The sequence below is a fragment of the Ascaphus truei genome, chromosome 17 (assembly GCF_040206685.1).
Source record: "Ascaphus truei isolate aAscTru1 chromosome 17, aAscTru1.hap1, whole genome shotgun sequence".
Taxonomy (NCBI): Eukaryota; Metazoa; Chordata; class Amphibia; order Anura; family Ascaphidae; genus Ascaphus; species Ascaphus truei.
The window spans coordinates 29,892,037-29,911,559 of NC_134499.1; the positions used below are offsets into that span (position 1 = coordinate 29,892,037).

General features: G+C 48.6%; 2 protein-coding genes across 5 annotated transcripts in view; one reads left to right on the forward strand and one right to left on the reverse strand.

Annotated features, from left to right (window-relative positions):
* The window catches only part of KBTBD12 (kelch repeat and BTB domain containing 12), a 31,741-nt gene extending 25,225 nt beyond the window's left edge, over window positions 1-6,516 (reverse strand). The window contains exons 1-2 of one of the 3 annotated variants that reach the window (XM_075574569.1): window positions 6,430-6,516; window positions 2,761-3,940 (exon numbers count right to left, since the gene is read on the reverse strand). In XM_075574569.1, the coding sequence (XP_075430684.1) occupies window positions 2,761-3,830 (1,070 nt within the window). In that variant the 5' untranslated portion in view covers window positions 3,831-3,940; window positions 6,430-6,516. Of the gene's footprint in view, window positions 1-2,760; window positions 3,941-6,186; window positions 6,286-6,375 lie in introns of those variants that run through there. The other 2 variants (XM_075574570.1, XM_075574571.1) reach the window with 2 other exon arrangements.
* A 6,676-nt stretch (window positions 6,517-13,192) lies between these two features.
* MGLL (monoglyceride lipase) overlaps window positions 13,193-19,523 on the forward strand; it is a 44,896-nt gene continuing 38,565 nt past the window's right edge. The window contains exons 1-3 of one of the 2 annotated variants that reach the window (XM_075574573.1): window positions 13,193-13,464; window positions 14,818-14,968; window positions 16,491-16,629. In XM_075574573.1, the coding sequence (XP_075430688.1) occupies window positions 16,557-16,629 (73 nt within the window). In that variant the 5' untranslated portion in view covers window positions 13,193-13,464; window positions 14,818-14,968; window positions 16,491-16,556. The remainder of the gene's footprint in view (window positions 13,465-14,817; window positions 14,969-16,490; window positions 16,630-19,523) is intronic. The other variant, XM_075574572.1, reaches the window with a different exon arrangement.

Here is a 19,523-nt window from a genome sequence, read left to right on the forward strand (position 1 = left end):
AGGATCGCTGCATAAAATGTTCCAGTGACAATTCACAATTTTTTTGATTTGTTTTGCAGATTGATTATATTCCGTAATGAATTTCGGTGTGGATCCTCTACTTTTATCCTCGCTTCTAGTATTACATGATGTTTTTAATTTTGCCTTTGATTTTTCCAACAATGTATCGCGATTCAAAAGACCAGCATCTAGAAATGCTTTATTAACAACAGTCATATCATAGCCTTTTTCCTGAAATTTTCGAACAGTTGCGCCTTATCCTGTGAAATTGACTTTTAGGTACATTGTCCAACCGTTTTTTATAATGGTTGCTACCATATTGTAAATAGCTATTTGTTGCTACAGATTTAAAGTGTGTTCTTGTCTGAATTTTATGTTCAATACCCACAAATAACTCCAGATCTAAAAAAAACTATAGTTTCTGGATGTATGTTATATGTAAATTTTAGACCCATCTGGTTATCATTGAAGGACGTCAGAATCTCCTCCAGAATTTCCCTCTCACCATCCCAAATAATAAGAATATCATCTATGAAACGGCCATAGAAAACCAGACCCGCCCCCAGCCCAGCATTCCCCCACACATGGATACTCTCCCACAGTCCCATGTAGAGGTTAGCATAACTGGGAGCAAATCTGGTCCCCATGGCCGTTCCACAGATTTGTAGATAGAATGTGTTTTCAAATAAAAAATAATTGTGATTTAAAATAAATTTAATACATGCTAAAAGAAACAACCTTTGTGAAGAGTGCAAGTTTAAATCTAATTCTAAATAGTGATTAATAGCCTGGATACCTTTTGTGTGATCTATACATGTGTAAAGTGAAGATACATCGCAAGTAACCCAGTGAAAGGTATCCTTCCATATAATACCGGACGTGGAATCGATAACACGCAACGTGTCCCGTATATGTGAACGTAGATTGATGACATAAGGTTGTAAATAATAATCAACATATTGGGACACGTTAGACGTCGTCGAACCAATCCCCGATATTATAGGCCGCCCTGGTGGATTCAAGGTGTCTTTGTGCAGTTTTGGTATATGATAAAAAATGGGCGTTCTTGGGTGTTTAATGTATAAAACTTGTGCTCTAATTTAGAAATGATCCCTTCTGTGAAAGCATCCTGGAGGAGATTCCAAAACTCCAACTGATAACCCTCAGAAGGGTCCTCAGTTAGGATCTCATAAGATGTGGTATCAAGCAGAAGGTGATAGGCTTCACATAAATAGTCTGCCCGGTCCTGAAGGACAATTGCCCCCCTTTATCCGCTTGACAAACAATTAAATCGTTGTTATTTTTTATATTTAGCAATGCTTGATTTTCTTCTTTGGTCAAATTTTTATGTTTCAATTCCACATTATTCAGACATAGCTGTTCCAGGTCCCTAAGAACTACTGTGTAGAACGTTTCGATATACTTTCCCTATCAATCAAAGGGAAACTTTATCGATTTAGGGACAAATGGAGATGGTTTATATTTTAATATATTGTCATGATCTGTTATAGTTGGACCTGAATTAGGATCTGTCGTTATATTGACCTCTTCTTCATGAATTGTAAGGTCTAGCAAAGAATTAACATCTAATTCATGGCTACCAGGTGTTAATCTTTTTAAGAGGGTCACCTTTTGCTTCAAGTCCATATTGATATCAATCCCTATATGTCTGCTACATTACACAGCCTTTCAGCATAGACATATATATATATGGCATCTAGGTGCTGGAAAGAGTTAATCCTCCCTGGAGTTGTCAAGAACACCTGAAATCTAATTAATCAGCCTGGGCTGATCTCCTGAAAAACAAGGAAGTGTTTGGTCACAGGCTGAGCCTGACCCAGAGAGGCAGTGAGAGAGACTGACTGGTTTTCCCTCAGAGAAGGAGGGAGGCAGAAGGTGCTCCCCAGCTACACGGGGCTGGTTAAATAAGTTGGCAGATTGTGAGAGAAGCTGCTGAGAGAGCCGTGCTGAAGCAGTGTAAAGAAGCTGAGAGAGAGTGAGAGACACTGCTGAAAGAGCCGTGCTGAAGCAGGGATATCGCCAGATGGACTAAGATAAGCAAAACCCTTTCTATTGCTACATTATGACAAAAGACTATGCTGTTTCTTTATTGCCTATGCCAGGGCGTGTTTTGGGGTGGGAACTGGCTTAGCTGGCTGCCCGGTAGACAGGGCTGAAGAAGTAAGTTAGATCCCTGACCGGGATAGGTTTTTATTTATGCTTTTTATTTTGGTTTGGCTTTCTTAAAGGGACAGTGGGCCTGCGAATATGTTACTTAGCCCCTATAAATAAACCCCACGTAAATAGAAGTACTGTGTTTCTGGCCTTATTTGGGATAAAAGGGACCTCAACGTGATGTGGTTGTCACTATGTATGTATGTATGTATGTATGTATGTATGTATGTATGTATTGATACCTTTTTTATTTGGACTAACAATTTATGTCATAGGACAAGCTTTCGAGAGTTCTCCTCTCTTCCTCAGGCTGGCAATACGGATTAACAAAGGAATCTATGACTAAAACAGTGTTTGGGAGAGAATATATATCATATGTTTAATTTTAATCGGCAGCATAAATAGGGGGTTATGATTGTGCAAACGTGGCAGTACCGGGGCTTCGGTAGCAAAATCCCCAAAGCACTAGGGAATAATTAGATGGAGTCAGGTGACAAAATGCTACCCTACCTATGGGAGGATTATATAATTACTTCCAGCAGAGTTGGAGATTGTCCAGCATATTGCATTCTGTACAGTACACACCTGCAGATCTCAACCCTCTTGGCCTTTTGTCTTGCTAGCCTGACAGCAGTTGCTTCACCAGCTAAGATGATGTCATTATTCTCAGTAACCACTCCAGTGGAGACAGAACCCAATAACTCTCCCTGTTTTGGGGATGGGATGAAACAGGTCTTTCCTGTTGTGGGAGCAAAGCAGAAGCTAGAGTCTCCATAGCTCCCGTATTTAGATCTGATACCTACGGAGTTGTTGCCTATGCAGAGAAGAAGGCTTGTGGTCTCCATCCCATAACGAAGGCTTAAAGAGACCTTCTTGGACTTCTCAATGGTTTCCAATGCCTCTTCTACCAAGTCATAGCACTGGGAGTTGGACAATAGCACAGTGTTCCTCTTCCTAGCTTCTCGGAGGAAGGACGGGCTTACAAGCAGTAACCTTACTTTTTTCAGCAGCTCAATAAGATGCTGGGACCGTGTCTTCCGGTCGTGGTTCACCCATCGTAGAACCAAGTCTAAAATGGTCTCCTCTCGGGAGACATTGAGGTCATCAGACATGATCATCCCCAGCAACTGCTCAAACTCAACCTCCAGTATCTCATCGTGTAAGCCAACCTCGCTGAAATGCCGGTACATATATCTCTTGGCCTTTTCCGACATCTCTTCTGCACTAATCTGCTTAGCAAAGTAGTAGATCCCCACGCAGTTGGATGCATCCATGTGGTCCATCATGTAGCTTTGACACATGCCGAAAATATCTTCCATCTGCATGAAGAAGGCGGCAGTGGCCACGCTCTGGACAGTGAGATTGCTGATATTGAGTTGCGCACTGTACATATATTCCAGTATAATGGAGACACTTCCCGCGGTGATGTCATGGAGCGTCACCTCCTTTTGGTTACATTCCATCAAACCACAGGTGAACATTACCCTAAAATAGGGACTGAAGGAAGCTAGTACTACTCTATGACATGGGAACACCTGTCCCTCAGCCACAAGGGCCACATCAATGAGCTCTGCCGCCCCCCTCATCCTGTCGATGTGCTCCAGCAGATGGGCACCGTGTTCCTGCTTCCTCTTGTGTTCAGAGCCATTCTCCATGGTGGCGCCCGGCGAAGCCCTTTTATTGTTCACCTTCACCGATTTCAATTTGTGAATCCTGCTACCGTGTCAGATCACTTACAACGTGAGGGGAATTCAGAGCAGCTTTCCTGGGGAAAGAGAGAGATAAGATGCAAGAATGTCATCTATGGCTATGCCACTAAGACAGTGACATGGGGATTTATCACACATACACATAATACAAACATATATTTATATATACACACGCTAATATATATATACATACACACACACACACACACACACACACACACACACACACACACACACACACACACACACACACACACACACACACACACTGTTTTAATGCTAGATCACAAGGTGATCATAATAGCAGCACGACACAGGGGTTTAAAGAAAGGATCTATTTATTGATCCATCATGATGCAAACATATCTTTGGGATACGTTTACATGGTTCATCAATACATCCATGTTTTCTTTAAACCCCCGTGCCCGCATTCTGATCATCTTGTGATCTAGCATTACTATTGATACCCAATTCTATTGTGCACCACCCACCTCTCTTCTGAGAGTTTTCACTCAGTGTGAGCGGGGTCTCTCTCTCTCTCTCTCTCTCTCGCACACATCATAAGAAAATGTAGAAAATACTTAGCTTCCAGCTGGGTGCCTGCAGCAAGGCCAGGCTCACCATCCAGCCCCAGGAAATACAGCAAGCTTGAGAAAGGACCGTTAGGTCTAAAACTTCGCCCGTATTTTAGTTTTTTATACTTGTTTGATGTTTTAACTTTATACCTTTTGATACATCATCTTTGCGAGTGCTGCAAATTTTTCTTTGCTATACATATACTACATATACACATAGACACATATACATATGCCAATCTACGTCAACTTAATTCCAGACTTCAGTTTTTCACTGCTATTTCTTGCGTTAACCTCTTGGCTTCCACATGTGCCTGTAACAGACGTACATCGCAAACTAGCTTCAACAAAACATTAAAAAAAACAAAATTTAAACAGTGAGTTCCACAAAAAAAATGTGTTTTTCAAAAAGAAATAGCATCACAGTAACACCCTAAAAGGGAAATCGTCAGCGCTTTGGGGTTTATGGGGTTCAATACACGCAAGGGGTTAAGTCTACAGCCGTGTAGCCGAGTCTAGTTCCCAAGAGCTACCAACGTGGTCAGGATTTCAGGATATCCCCTGATCTAAGGCCAGGGGGTAACCCAAGATGTTACCAAAACAGGAAGAAAGAGAGAACAGGACTGTGGCCCGGAATCTTCCCAGTACGTACACAAAGTCATGCTATGTAAACACTATGCGGAAACTTGGCTGCATGAGAACTCCTTCCACGTCAATATTTCTCCTAATCACCATACAACTGAATTATTTCCCAGTGACGAGTGTAACAGTGATGGACGAGGAGCATGTTGGTAGATTTTTGGGAAAGTTGAACTTCTCCCTTAACCACCAGAGGTTTCAGCAGCTAGGGGTGCCAGGTGGCTTCTCCAATGATACTGGACGCAATGGTGCAAGGTGCGACGCGCTCGAGACACACACACATGCTCCAAACACACACACACGCACCTCTCCACGCTCCGCTCCATGCTGTTTCCTCCTATCCTTGGCCCCAGGCTTCTAACATTAACCAGCCGCAGTCAATCAGGATGGAGAAAGCTGCCAAGCCCCCCCTAGCAACAGCCCTGCTCTCTCCCTGCTCGGGGAAATCCTGCATCCCCCCCCCCCCAAACCGGTCAGGTCACTACAGTATGTCCACAAAGGTAATACCGGACACATACATGTCCAGTATTACCTTTAATTTTTTTACTGGACCGAGTGTCCAAATACAGGACAGTCCGGTTCAATACTGGACATCTGGCAATCCTACCAGCAGCGCCTTATTTTCCGGAGCAGAAGAAAGCAAAGGGTTAAAAGGTGATGCCCTCACATAACTTTTGTAAACAGCTTTGTATTACGCTTCCCTTTCTCAAGCAAACAGTTTACTTTTGTGGATCTCTTTGGCAACTAAGAACACTTTTCTTTCTGGGTCTCTCTGAATAAACAGAATCGAAATGTGTCCAATGTCCCCTTCCCCTGCGTGCCGCCCCTCTCCCTGTCAGAGGACCAAGAAGGGGAGAGCATGTTGTCTCTGGTAATAAAACGCAGGCCCCCCGCTCAAGACGCTGTGACATCACACAAAAAGGAGGAACTAAAGGATCTCAAACCCCCACCTACACTTCAGCCTGCCATGTCTGCACCTGGAATACTGTTTAAAAATAAAAAATTAAAGAGATTTAGAAATAGTTATAAGATATGTCAACATAATTAGGCGCCTGCTTAAAAAAATATATAAGAAGACCATTAATTACCCAGCGTTAAGCTTTTCAGTAGGTCACTGCCATAGGTTTATTCTGACCCTTGAAAGGTCTCATTAGGGGAAATCAAGTCATGACGTCCATGCTTGTGATCTGTAGACACACACGGATGGGAGTCACCATTCCTTAACAGTAACCTCCCCCCCCCCCCCCTCCACCCCCTGCTTTCGTCGATCCACATACTCGTTTCAGTTATCACCATTGTGTCGTCTTTCGCAACGCGCCAGTTTACGGTACCTGCTGCATGACCGCTACAAAAGGTGCTGTTTGTGTCTGTGCTTCTGCTCCCGATATGGAGCCCTGTCCGAGCCCATCCAGGGTTATTAATAGAGCCATGCAATGGACAGGCGTCGGTGTCACACGACAAGAGAGCGTCACTGCTCATCGCCAGGGGACCTGCCCTGGGATGGCAGCTCAAAGCCCGACAGTGAGGAGGACGAGGACTTGTTCTTAACACATGCTAAGAGTTCAAATAAAGACCGCGCGTAAAAAAAATTCTGCGCTTGTTTTTAACTTTCCCGTATAAATCTTGGAATACATATTTGATATATTTTCTAATACATACACAGAGGGAATAAACTATCTAAGAACATAAAGGATAATGATAACAATATTTTATTAGGGGCAAATCTACAAAGCTTTAAGTGACATAACTAACTTATGTTAAGCCTAACCGCCTATCAATAACGTAACGTTAAATCATATCCCCCCCGCCCCCCCGGAAAGAGCATTGCCTTAACTATAACAGCTGTTATGGATAATAAGAGGCAATATAGGCGTTCCTCCTAACAGCACATATCTACTAAAGTCTGGTAATGTTAGCCAGGGACTTAAAGCAGCAATATGGGTTTCACTTTTTTTTAAGTTTATTTATTACAGAATTGAAGCAGGGGGTCTTCGGAGCTGAACTGTGTTCATTTTCAGCTCCGGAGACCCCATGCTTCAAGAGATACTTACCTCTGTAGTGACGCCAATATCTCTGCAGTCAGAGAAACTGTGGAGCCTAAAATAATTGTCACGTTAGTGGCAGATAACACAAAGTCATGCTACAATAATGTGTTGTTAAGGATATGCTAGTGAGATGTAGAAAGGCTGTTGTTTTGGCATATTATACTTATGATATGTAACCCCCTCTTTATTTTACCTCAGATTATATGGCCTATCACTGAGGTGGGAGCCTGAGTCCTATGGGTTACTGTTTAATTCTTATAGTGTGTGCTACATGTTGTGTGAGACTGTAGTGACCAGACACAATACAGTGGTAATGAATTATAACAAGCTTTATATACTCGTATAGCTATAATTTGTGGCGTTGCATATCTCATATGAATCAGTACGGTGACTTAATCTCAGAATCACTCCATTCACATATATACTTAAACAAACTATACCAACAGTGCGAACGCTGCGCAAACAAATAATAACTATGATCTCTGTCCGGCCTCCCAATCATGGGGTTCAGGCCTGGTGGTCCTAGTGTGCTAGCACAATCGTTGGAGCTCATAAATGGTGTGTTGCAGGCCTGGTGCTTCACAAAGACCAAACTGTGATGGCGATATAACTGCAGTTTATATCCTTTGTGGGTTAGCTCACCCACTCCAACCTGGTGTAATTCCTGCACAGCTGGGCTCCCTAATCTCTCTCTCTAGTAGCCTCTGCCTGCTTCCCTCTACTGTCAGGTCCTGGTCTCTGCTGGGCCCTGCTGCATGCACTGGTCTGGCGGGGTGCGTATCCATATGCATCCATATCCATCTCTCTCTCTCCTTCCCTCTCTCTATCTCTCTCTCTCTCTCCCCCATCTCTCCATCTTTCTCTCTCACTGTCTCTCTCTTCCCATCTTTCTCTCTCCTTAAAGAATGTTTTAATATATGTAAAAAAATACTGTGCTTCACATTACAGAAAAAGATAATTACAAGACCATACAATTACAGTAAATGCAGAACAGATTCTTAAAATAACAGGACAAAACATAAAACAGAAATACCTATACATTACGTTACCATATGTCAGGATTTTCTCCCAGAGAGGTCACTGGCGCAGAAATATGAGAATGCACGCGTTTGGTCCAAAACACACCTGTGTTGAAATCTGATTTTCATAACACCTTGCCAAGTCTTTTTTTTACAAATTTCTCCCCATTAAAACAACATAAGCTCACCCCTGTCATAAATCAGCTGCTAGGTTGACGGGTTTAAGATAGAGTAAAAAAAACACCTACCAAACAACGTTTATGTTTTTGCCTTAATATATCAAACACACTCATAAGTTCTTTTCTCTAATACTTAGTCCTGGCACCAGTGAAATCTTCCTGCGGCCCTGGACCCAATATTGTATTGTATTGTATGTCTTTATATATATAGTGCCAAAAGTGTATTCAGCGCTTCACAAAGAATACAGTACAGGGAATTATAATTATACAATAAGTGCAGCAAAATTAGACAATAGGAAAGGAAATATATTGTATTTTTAAAATCAAACTGTAGCTACATTAACCCCTGAAGCACCACAATGATTAAAATACATAATATCTCATCATAACCGATGTGTTTTTATATAGTTTCAGTGTATTTTAATTTGTTGATACAAACATGTTACATTCTTAATTCTCGTCACTCCTTGTTAGTAAATTAACCCATTCAGTGCCCCACTAATACTCATGGGAATTAAAGGCCGGAGTACAGTAACCAATCAGCATGCTCCATTCTGGTTTGCTTAGACACCTGTTCTAGCAACACTGGTATTGTATTTGTATCCATGACTCAGTCATGGAACACTCTGATTGGCTCAGGCTGTTGTTATGGATACAATGAGCCCTCCCCACCTGTCAAAACTGTTTATTAGAATGTTGCACTCTCACATTCATTGGGAGAGTTTAGCTAAATATAAAAGTGTAGTGCTGCTTAGCACACACGTGAACTGAGGACTGTGGCAGGTTTAATAGGTCAAGCACTTAATATATACACGTTTTTAATAGGGAATGTTTACATTTTTCTTTTCCTTCACACTTATATAATTTTCTTTATAAAAAAAAAACCCATCTAGAGGTTTTGTTTATAATCTTTATCAAATGTGTTTTGTTGATAAGACTGTTTATCGGTCTTCAAAACTAGAGGTGAAGTGTTTCTGTTTTGTCCATTGTTTGTTTAGTAACTGTGTTACCGTCGTTAGAAAGATACACAGAAGTAGTGGTTATGCATAAATCTAGTGCCCCCGGAGAAAAAAAATGATACAAATACATTTTTCACGAGATACACAAAAGTTAAACAGTCACTTTAAAGCTGATTAAATGCTTCCAAGCAGATTACTCACACTTAGATTGTAAGCTCTTCGGAACAGGGACTCCTCTTCTACAATGTTACATTTATGTCTGAAGCACTTATTCCCATGATATGGTATTTGTAGTTATTTATATGATTGTCACGTGTATTACTACTGGGAAGCGCTATGTACATTAAAGGCGCTATATAAATAAAGACATACACACATACTAAGCCACATATATGTTATCAGACACCTGCAGTTTGTTTCATAAGAGGCAGGTTTGTTTCATGCTCCTCTTGTGAAATTCCACGACGCCTTCTCATCACCGCGCCTGAATCAAGCCGAACATCTCACCGCCTCCAATGTAAGTTTTCCAATTATCAGCTAATTAACAGCCAATCAACATGGCGAAGGAAGAATGCTGCAGGTCATATGACAAAGTGAAGGAGTTTTAACTCTTGGCGAGCCCTATTGACGTGCCATAAGTTAGATTGTAAGCTCTTTAGGGGAAGGCTCCTTTTTCTAGTGTCTAGAAGCGCTTAATTCTATTATCTCACGAGTATTACTGCTGTAAAGAGCTAAGCACATGGGTGAAGCTATATAAATAAACTAGCTGATATACCCGGCGTTGCCCATGATGTAATGTTCTGCCTCCCCCATCCTCCCTCTCAACTCTCTTCCCCCCCTCTTCACAGCTGTTCAGGCTTCCCCCCTTCTCTCCTGACTCCCTCCCCCCTCTCTCTCCTGACTCCCTCTCCCCCCCTCTCTCCTGACTCCCTCTCCCCCCCTCTTTCCTGACTCCCTCTCCCCCCCCCTCTCTCCTGACTCCCTCTCCCCCCCCTCTCTCCTGACTCCCTCTCCCCCCCCTCTCCTGACTCCCTCTCCCCCCCTCTCTCCTGACTCCCTCTCCCCCCCTCTCTCCTGACTCCCTCTCCCCCCTCTCTCCTGACTCCCTCTCCCCCTCTCTCCTGACTCCCTCTCCCCACTCTTTCTCTCCCCCCTTCTCTCCTGACTCCCTCTCTCCTCACTAACTCCCCCCCTCTCTCCTGACTAACTCCCGCCCCCCTCTCTCCTGACTGAATACCACCCCCGCCTGTCCGCTGTGCGCCGCCATCTTACCGGGGGCAGCTGCAGGAGGAAGGGGGTCCTTCCGGAGGCTGCCTGCCCACTGCCTGTCCCCCCGCCGGGGAGGGAAGTGAGCGTTGGCGGCTGGGGCAGGAGGGCCGCGCCGTGCTTCCCCTCCGTCCGGTAGCCGGTGGGGGGGAGGGAGAGGGAGAGAGAGAGAGTTGGGTGACGTCATAGAGCCAGGTGACGTCATAGAGCCACAATCTGATTGGCCAGAGGCTGAGGACCAATCAGATTCACCGCAGCTAGTACCAACCTTTCGATTTTATATATTAAGATATAGCTACATGCATACGTAAAATAAGGCTGCGGTCCCAGTGACTGCTACAGCGCACACCTCGGCGTGCGCTGTGCGTATAAGCACCGCCCCCCAATGGGGCTGGGCCCAGTACTCACCTTCCCGCTGAAGGTGCAGCCGCGCCGGACTGGCAGTTTTTTTTAAACTCAATTATATTGAGTGTAGAACTTGCGACGGAGGCGTGGCCACGCCCCCGCCGGCGGTTCACCCAATGAGGGCGAACCAGCCGCGTGAGGTCATGGCCACGCCCCCACAAACCCCCGACCACGCCCCCTCCGGTCGCAATCTCCCTCTCTCCCCTAAGACCGCAGATCGCGGTTAGCGCTGTGCACGCGTCGCCCACCCCCCGCGCTGGGCGTGCGTGCCATAGTGATGACTGGGACCTCACCCTAATGCTTTTTTTCTAGGGTATGCGCATCAGGCTAGGCAACAAAATAGTAGTAAATATGGGAGCGGTGTGGATCGCTGCTTAAGGTTGGTTAGTTTCAACACCACATTGGGCAAACTTGCTGACATAGTATTGCTTATGCGCAGGGTTGCTCAACTCCTGTACTCAAGCCCCCCTAACAGGTCAGGTTTTCAGGACATCCCAGCTTCAGCACAGGTGGCTCAAGAAGGAGGCTCAGGCGGAGACTGGGCCTCCTGTGCTGAAGCAGGGACTGATTGAGCCACCTGTGCTGAAGCAGGGCTATCCTTAAAACCTGCCCTGTTAGGGGCGCTGGAGGACTGGGGTTGAGCATCCCCTGGCTTGTGGTGTAAAAGTCATCATGCACCTGCTGCTGTGTCATGTTACTGCTTGTGTGTCGTGTTACACACTATGAAACAAGACTGCGCACTAATGTAACACAAGAGCTTCCTGGTTTGTGGTTCACAAGAACGTTACAGGGAATTTATTGTACGACGTCACATTATGCCATTTCAATAGAAAACAATGCTCCCTCTATCAGCACCACATCTGTTAGAGACGATTCCATGAATCTACTGCCCCTTTCCGTGAAGAAATACTGCACGAGAAGGGTCACCAGCAGCTGTACCGGAGCCACCCGAGGAAGTCCGGCCAGGGATCCCGCTCCTGCCGCGTGTGCTCGCACAGACATGGATTGATCCGTAAATATGGGCTGAACATGTGCCGCCCGTGCTTCCGGCAGTATGCCAAACACATTGGCTTTGTCAAGCTGGACTAAACATATTCCCCGTGACAAGGTCACTGTGGCCGTCTGGACTTGATGTTGACCAAGGACCCTGCATTCAAAAGTTTAATCGGCACCAAACTGAAGACTGCTTCACATTTACTGTGTTGTTGGAAGGTGGCAGCTAAGGGGAAATGTGAGGGAGTACTTCTTTACGGAAAGGGTGGTAGATTTGTGGAATCGCCTCCCAACAGAGGTGGTAAGGGGCTAAGGCAGGGGTTCTCAGGGGTTCTCAACTCCAGGCCTCAAGACCCCCACTGTCATGAGAGACCCGGCCATTTACACCTTGTTACCAGGATCATGCATCGAGCAAAACAAGTTAATGAAATAAATTGTAACTGTATTCACAGGAATAGGCAGACACACAATGTTACACAAACTACAGCAAAAAGACACACTTACTTGGAAATTGGGGTAACAACCTAAACTCTCCTAGCTGTAGGGAATCCTATCCCTGTTCACAGTTGCAAAAACAGAACAGAAAATATTCAGAGGTAACCAGCCGGGCATAATACCTTTTATTGATGGCCTGGTTACCCTTTCACCATCACACCCACACGTAAGGATATCCCTGCTTCAGCGAGCCACTGATTGAGCCACCTGTGCTAAAGCAGAGCGATCCTGAAAACCTGACCTGTTGGTGGGTCTCAAGGGCTGGAGTTGAACACCCCTGGGTTAACCTTTTCACTTCTGAATCAACCCGCAATGAGACGGCTTCTGCACAATGAGACATTGCTTGTCCCCTTTGCTGCTGTGCAATGTGCTGCAGGTCCCTTTGGCAGTTAAGCGGTTAATGGGAGCTAATGCCCATTTTAACCTTTTTTATCAGCCATAACCAGGATATCCCTCTCACTTCACTGCCACTGTGTAAATCCCACATTCACACTATTATTATACATCTCTGAGTCACATTGGTGCAAATGGGAACACTTTTTTTTCACAATTACCAAAATAGCTTTGGTGAGTGCGACTGCAGCTTTAAGGGATGGGCGGGGCACATGGAAGCCACACCCACATTTGCAATGGGCCCTCCCTTGCTACAGTGTAACCACGCCCTTTGCATGGAACGTTGTACTTCCATAGCCCCGCCCCCATGTATTGCTCCTCCTCTCCTGTGGTAGCCCCGCCCCTCCCCTCTGTCTCCGCACAGAGCCCAGTGTCAGTGAGAGGGGATCAGGGAGAGCGGCGCTGACACTGAGCCGGGCAACCAGCACCGGGCACCCCGTACCCAGCACCATCGTGATCCCAGAGCCGGGCACCCCAAGCGGAGTACCCTGAGCCGGGCACCCAGCAAGCACCAGGATCTCATCACCCCGCCGGGCTCCTGCACAGAGGGCACCCAGTGTCTTTTACTTGCCCAGGATTCAGCATGGAGGAATGGTGCCCAGTGATAAACTGGTAGATAAGGCAGTGCCCCCTGTACTAATAGCCAGTGCCACCAGAGCTTATAGATAAGGCAGTGCCCCCTGTGCTGGTAGATAAGGTAGTGCCACCAGAGCTTATAGATAAGGCAGTGCCCCCTGTGCTGGTAGATAAGGTAGTGCCACCAGAGCTTATAGATAAGGCAGTGCCCCCTGTGCAGGTAGGCGAGGCTGTGCCACCAGAGCTTATAGATAAGGCAGTGCCCCCTGTGCAGGTAGGCGAGGCTGTGCCACCAGAGCTTATAGATAAGGCAGTGCCCCCTGTGCAGGTAGGCGAGGCTGTGCCACCAGAGCTTATAGATAAGGCAGTGCCCCCTGTGCAGGTAGGCGAGGCTGTGCCACCAGAGCTTATAGATAAGGCAGTGCCCCCTGTGCAGGTAGGTGAGGCTGTGCCACCAGAGCTTATAGATAAGGCAGTGCCCCCTGTGCAGGTAGGCGAGGCAGTGCCCCCTGTGCTGGTAGGTGAGGCAGTGCCCCCTGTGCTGGTAGTGAGGCAGTGCCCCCTATGCAGGTAGGTGAGGCAGTGCCCCCTGTGCAGGTAGGTGAGGCAGTGCCCCCTGTGCAGGTAGGTGAGGCAGTGCCCCCTGTGCAGGTAGGTGAGGCAGTGCCCCCTGTGCTGGTAGGTGAGGCAGTGCCCCCTGTGCAGGTAGGTGAGGCAGTGCCCCCTGTGCAGGTAGGTGAGGCAGTGCCCCCTGTGCAGGTAGGTGAGGCAGTGCCCCCTGTGCAGGTAGGTGAGGCTGTGCCCCCTGTGCAGGTAGGTGAGGCAGTGCCCCCTGTGCAGGTAGGTGAGGCAGTGCCCCCTGTGCAGGTAGGTGAGGCTGTGCCCCCTGTGCAGGTAGGTGAGGCAGTGCCCCCTGTGCAGGTAGGTGAGGCAGTGCCCCCTGTGCTGGTAGGTGAGGCAGTGCCCCCTGTGCTGGTAGGTGAGGCAGTGCCCCCTGTGCAGGTAGGTGAGGCAGTGCCCCCTGTGCAGGTAGGTGAGGCAGTGCCCCCTGTGCAGGTAGGTGAGGCAGTGCCCCCTGTGCAGGTAGGTGAGGCAGTGCCCCCTGTGCAGGTAGGTGAGGCAGTGCCCCCTGTGCTGGTAGGTGAGGCAGTGCCCCCTGTGCAGGTAGGTGAGGCAGTGCCCCCTGTGCAGGTAGGCGAGGCAGTGCCCCCTGTGCAGGTAGGCGAGGCAGTGCCCCCTGTGCAGGTACGCGAGGCAGTGCCCCCTGTGCAGGTAGGCGAGGCAGTGCCCCCTGTGCAGGTAGGCGAGGCAGTGCCCCCTGTGCAGGTAGGCGAGGCAGTGCCCCCTGTGCTGGTAGATAGTAAAGTGCCTTCTCTGATCTGCTTATAGGTAAGATATTGCCCTCCTCTGATGATCCCCTGAAAGATAAGACGGTGTCTTGGTTGCATGAGCCAGTGCAGCTCTTGGCTGCATGTTGCTGCTGCTCTCAGGATCAGTCCGCTGGGCGAACGTCACCTGTGCACGGAGCCTACATATTAAGGTGCATCTGCTGTGTGTATGCATGTACTGTGTGTGTGAATGTACTGTATGTGTAATTCCGTATGCACGTTTTTTTTTTGTATTCTACTTCTGTACACGTGTATGGGTAGGTGTGTATGTGTGTCTGTCAGAGTACTTCCATGTATGTAGTCTTTGTGTGCATGTATGTATGTGTATTTCTGTGTGTGAGTATACATGTAATGATGTGTGCATAATTGTACATCATGTGCATGTAATGTGAACTCCTATATACATTTAAATATTGTACATGGCTAAGCATGTACATTTTCTGGCATTTGTTTACAGCATTTTAGTATTTATGTATGCGCAGCGATCAAGCGTCTTACAATAAATATTTAAGTTGTGATCCTTGAAAATGGTGCACAGTATTGTTTTTTTTCAAACACTATAGTTCCAACCATGCTAAAAAATCTCTGTTTATCAGGGGGTGTGTGCGGGGGGGTGTGTGTGCGGGGGGGGGGGCGTCCACGCTGGAACACAGTTCCTGTACCATGTTTCATAGACCACGTGGTCAATCTTATAGCATTATTGCAATAGTCTAAAAAAATGTATGTTTTATAAAACAATTAGAATGTAATAATTATTATTTACAAAAATAATAACATAGATTCCAAACGATTTTGGAATGCGACTACATATGTATATTATTGCGCAGTGCTTCATCACCTTTTATTCTAGGGAAAAAGCACTGTGTATATGTAACACACATGTTATATGTATGAATACGTGTGTTTGTGTGTGTGACCTGCGATATTTGGTGCGTGCTTCTCTTGTACCTGTTTTTCGGTGTTTCAGTATCTCCTGGCCTCCCTTGTTCCAGCGGTAATGTCGGCGAAAGTAGCATCGCTTTCATTAGTTCTGTTACATCCATGTTCCAGAACATACAAACTCTGCCCGGTGCAACACTGTGATGTGAATTGGTGTGTGGTCCGTGCACTTTACCCTGTCACTGCAGGAGAGCTCGAGCAGTGTGTTAGCAGGCATAGCTTTGCACAGCGCTTGCTGGCTATTTTCCTGCCTCTTAGCACTTGCCAGAGATGGGAATATTTTCACTAAACACGCCTGGCTTTGCAGAGCGGAGAAGCCGTTTAGCTGGCGTGTTGTACAGATGGCAGAATGTGCTCCACCAAGCTGCCCGTGCTCCTAAACATCTCCAAAAACACTATTTATATACTGAGATCTGGGATGGAGAAATAGCTCAAGACTTCGGTGCAGCGGGTAATTGCAAAGCAGGGCATGGAAGATTTGGCACTGCTCACAGCCTATTAACCCCTACACGTCAGCTGTGCCCTGTAATGCAGAACACTGCCGCTGGCTCCTGTCGCTGCACAGAGGGTTTGAGGTGCATTTGGGCATTTGCAAGGTCTCGTCCCTTTAAAACCAACTCGTGGCATTATATAGCAGGAATGGGTATTACCGTGCACAAGGGTGTCTGACATTCAGGGTTTAAATGGTACTGTGAAGTCTGTGTCTGAGACGCAATGTATTCCTCTGGATTTTAGGCGGCACCCCAATGATGCCGGAGGATAGCTCCCCAAGGCTGAGTCCGCAGGGGGTCCCATACAAAGATGGGCCACACTTTGTCAATGCAGACGGGCAGCACCTTTACTGCAGATACTGGAAACCATCAGGACCCCCGAGGTAAGATTCTATAAACTTTAGTACTTTTCTATACTGACACTGCTACATATATATATATATATATATATATATATATATATATATATATATATATCTTATACTATATTAGTGAAAGCACTGTATGTTTGCCTGCCTGCCTGCCTGCATGCATGCATGCATGCCTGCCTGCTGGATGTCCGGTGTCCCTAGCGGCAATCTCATTGGTCCCTTGGCCCGCCCGCCCCCGCACACCTCTCATTGGCCTCACACACTCACACCACCCCCTTGGCCCGCCCCCCACACCACTCATTGGCCTGAGGCGGAGTGACGGGCCAAAGGTCCAAAAAAAGAAATAAAACACACACACACACACACACACACACACACACACACACACACACACACACACACACACACACACACACACACACACTCTCTCTCTCTCTCTCTCCCCTCTCTCCCCTCTCCAAATCACCTTTTCCCCCTCCCCAGCGGCATCACCTCTTCCCCCTCCCCAGCGGCATCACCTCTTCCCCCTCCCCAGCGGCATCACCTCTTCCCCCTCCCCAGCGGCATCACCTCTTCCCCCTCCCCAGCGGCATCACCTCTTCCCCCTCCCCAGCGGCATCACCTCTCCCCGCTCCAAATCACCTCTCCCCGCTCCAAATCACCTCTCCCCGCTCCAAATCACCTCTCCCCGCTCCAAATCACCCCTCCCCGCTCCAAATCACCCCTCCCCGCTCCAAATCACCCCTCCCCGCTCCAAATCACCTCTCCCCGCTCCAAATCACCTCTCCCCGCTCCAAATCACCTCTCCCCGCTCCAAATCACCTCTCCCCGCTCCAAATCACCCCTCCCCGCTCCAAATCACCCCTCCCCGCTCCAAATCACCTCGCTTCCCGCCTCCCCGCTCCAAATCACCTCGCTTCCCGCAGCTGCCACGCGGCGCGTAAGATGGCGGACCCCCTTCCTCCCTCGCGGCGCCGAGTCAGACGGTGGCGGCGCCCGGAAGTACAGGTAGTGTCACTGTCCACTGCCCCCTGCCCCCCCCTCCTATCCACTGCCCCCCCCCTCCTGTCCACTGCCCCCCCCTCCTGTCCACTGCCCCCCCCTCCTGTCCACTGCCCCCCCTCCTGTCCACTGCGTCCCCCCTCCTGTCCACTGCCCCCCCTCCTGTCCACTGCGTCCCCCCTCCTGTCCACTGCGTCCCCCCTCCTGTCCCCCCTCCTGTCCACTGCCCCCCCTCCTGTCCACTGCCCCCCCCTCCTGTCCACTGCCCCCCCCCTCCTGTCCACTGCCCCCCCTCCTGTCCACTGCCCCCCCCTCCTGTCCACTGCCCCCCCCCTCCTGTCCACTGCCCCCCCCCTCCTGTCCACTGCCCCCCCCCTCCTGTCCACTGCCCCCCCCTCCTGTCCACTGCCCCCTCCCTCCTGTCCACTGCCCCCCCCTCCTGTCCACTGCCCCCCCCCTCCTGTCCACTGCCCCCCCCCTCCTGTCCACTGCCCCCCCCTCCTGTCCACTGCCCCCCCCTCCTGTCCACTGCCCCCCCCTCCTGTCCACTGCCCCCCCCTCCTGTCCACTGCCCCCCCCCTCCTGTCCACTGCCCCCCCCCTCCTGTCCACTGCCCCCCCCCTCCTGTCCACTGCCCCCCCCCCCTCCTGTCCACTGCCCCCCCCCCCTCCTGTCCACTGCCCCCCCCCTCCTGTCCACTGCCCCCCCCCCCTCCTGTCCACTGCCCCCCCCCCCCTCCTGTCCACTGCCCCCCCCCTCCTGTCCACTGCCCCCCCCCTCCTGTCCACTGCCCCCCCCTTGACGCCCCCCCCCCCTCCCTTTGACGCCCCCCCCCCTCCCTTTGACGCCCCCCCCTCCCTTTGACGCCCCCCCTCCCTTTGACGCCCTCCCTCCCTTTGACGCCCTCCCTTTGACGCCCCCCCCCCCTGCCTTTGACGCCCCCCCCTGCCTTTGACGCCCCCCCCTGCCTTTGACGCCCCCCGCGCACACACTGACTGACTGCCGCACGCACGCACACACTGACTGACGCGCACACAAAGCCTGACTGACGCACGCACACACTGACTGAGGCACACACTGACTGTGTGTGCGTCAGTCAGTCTGTGTGTGTTTGTGTTTCTGCCTCAGACTCACTGACGCGCGAGCAAACACACAGTGACTGACGCACACACGCTACATGAAGCTGTAAAGGAGGGAGGGAGGGGGGGGACTGGATTGATGTGAATGGGGGACAAACAGAGAGAGGGGGGAGGAGAGAGAGGAACGGGAACATTACATCCCGGGCAACGCCGGGTCTCTCAGCTAGTATATATATATAAATAATTGGGGGAAAAATAAGGCAATGCACCCCGTAAATAAAACATAATCTAGAGAGAGGTTACCGTCTCATAGGAAAAATGTATTTTCTACATGTCTGATAGAGCAACGTTTTGGACACTATAGGCCTTCATCAGCATTACAAATCTTCTGTATAATAGTTTTTTTAATTATATAGCGCTGGCGGTGTGTGCGGCGCTGTGCATAGAATTTTGCAGGCACAAGTCCCTGCCCTGCAGAGCTTACAATCTATGATTTTGGTGACGGGCGATAAAGGGATTCTCCCAAAGGTCACAAGGAGCTGGCGCCGGAACCGGATGCCCCTGCTCCAAACTGGGTGTCATTGCTTTCAGAGTCACTTTCCTCCTTCAGCAGCCGTTACTGTATGCTACGCGTTGCAAAGCAGTGTGTGCCCGGCGCGACCGGCAGCCGAGACGTTAACGCTGTGCAAAAAAATAAATAAAAATACATTTCTAAATAGGGTAGCTGCAAATTCGTGGCTCATTACATTGCGCCCGGCACTACCAGACTGAGTGTGAGAGCGTTCATTAAACCTTTTTATAGAGTCGCTCATATGTTTGGGGAAG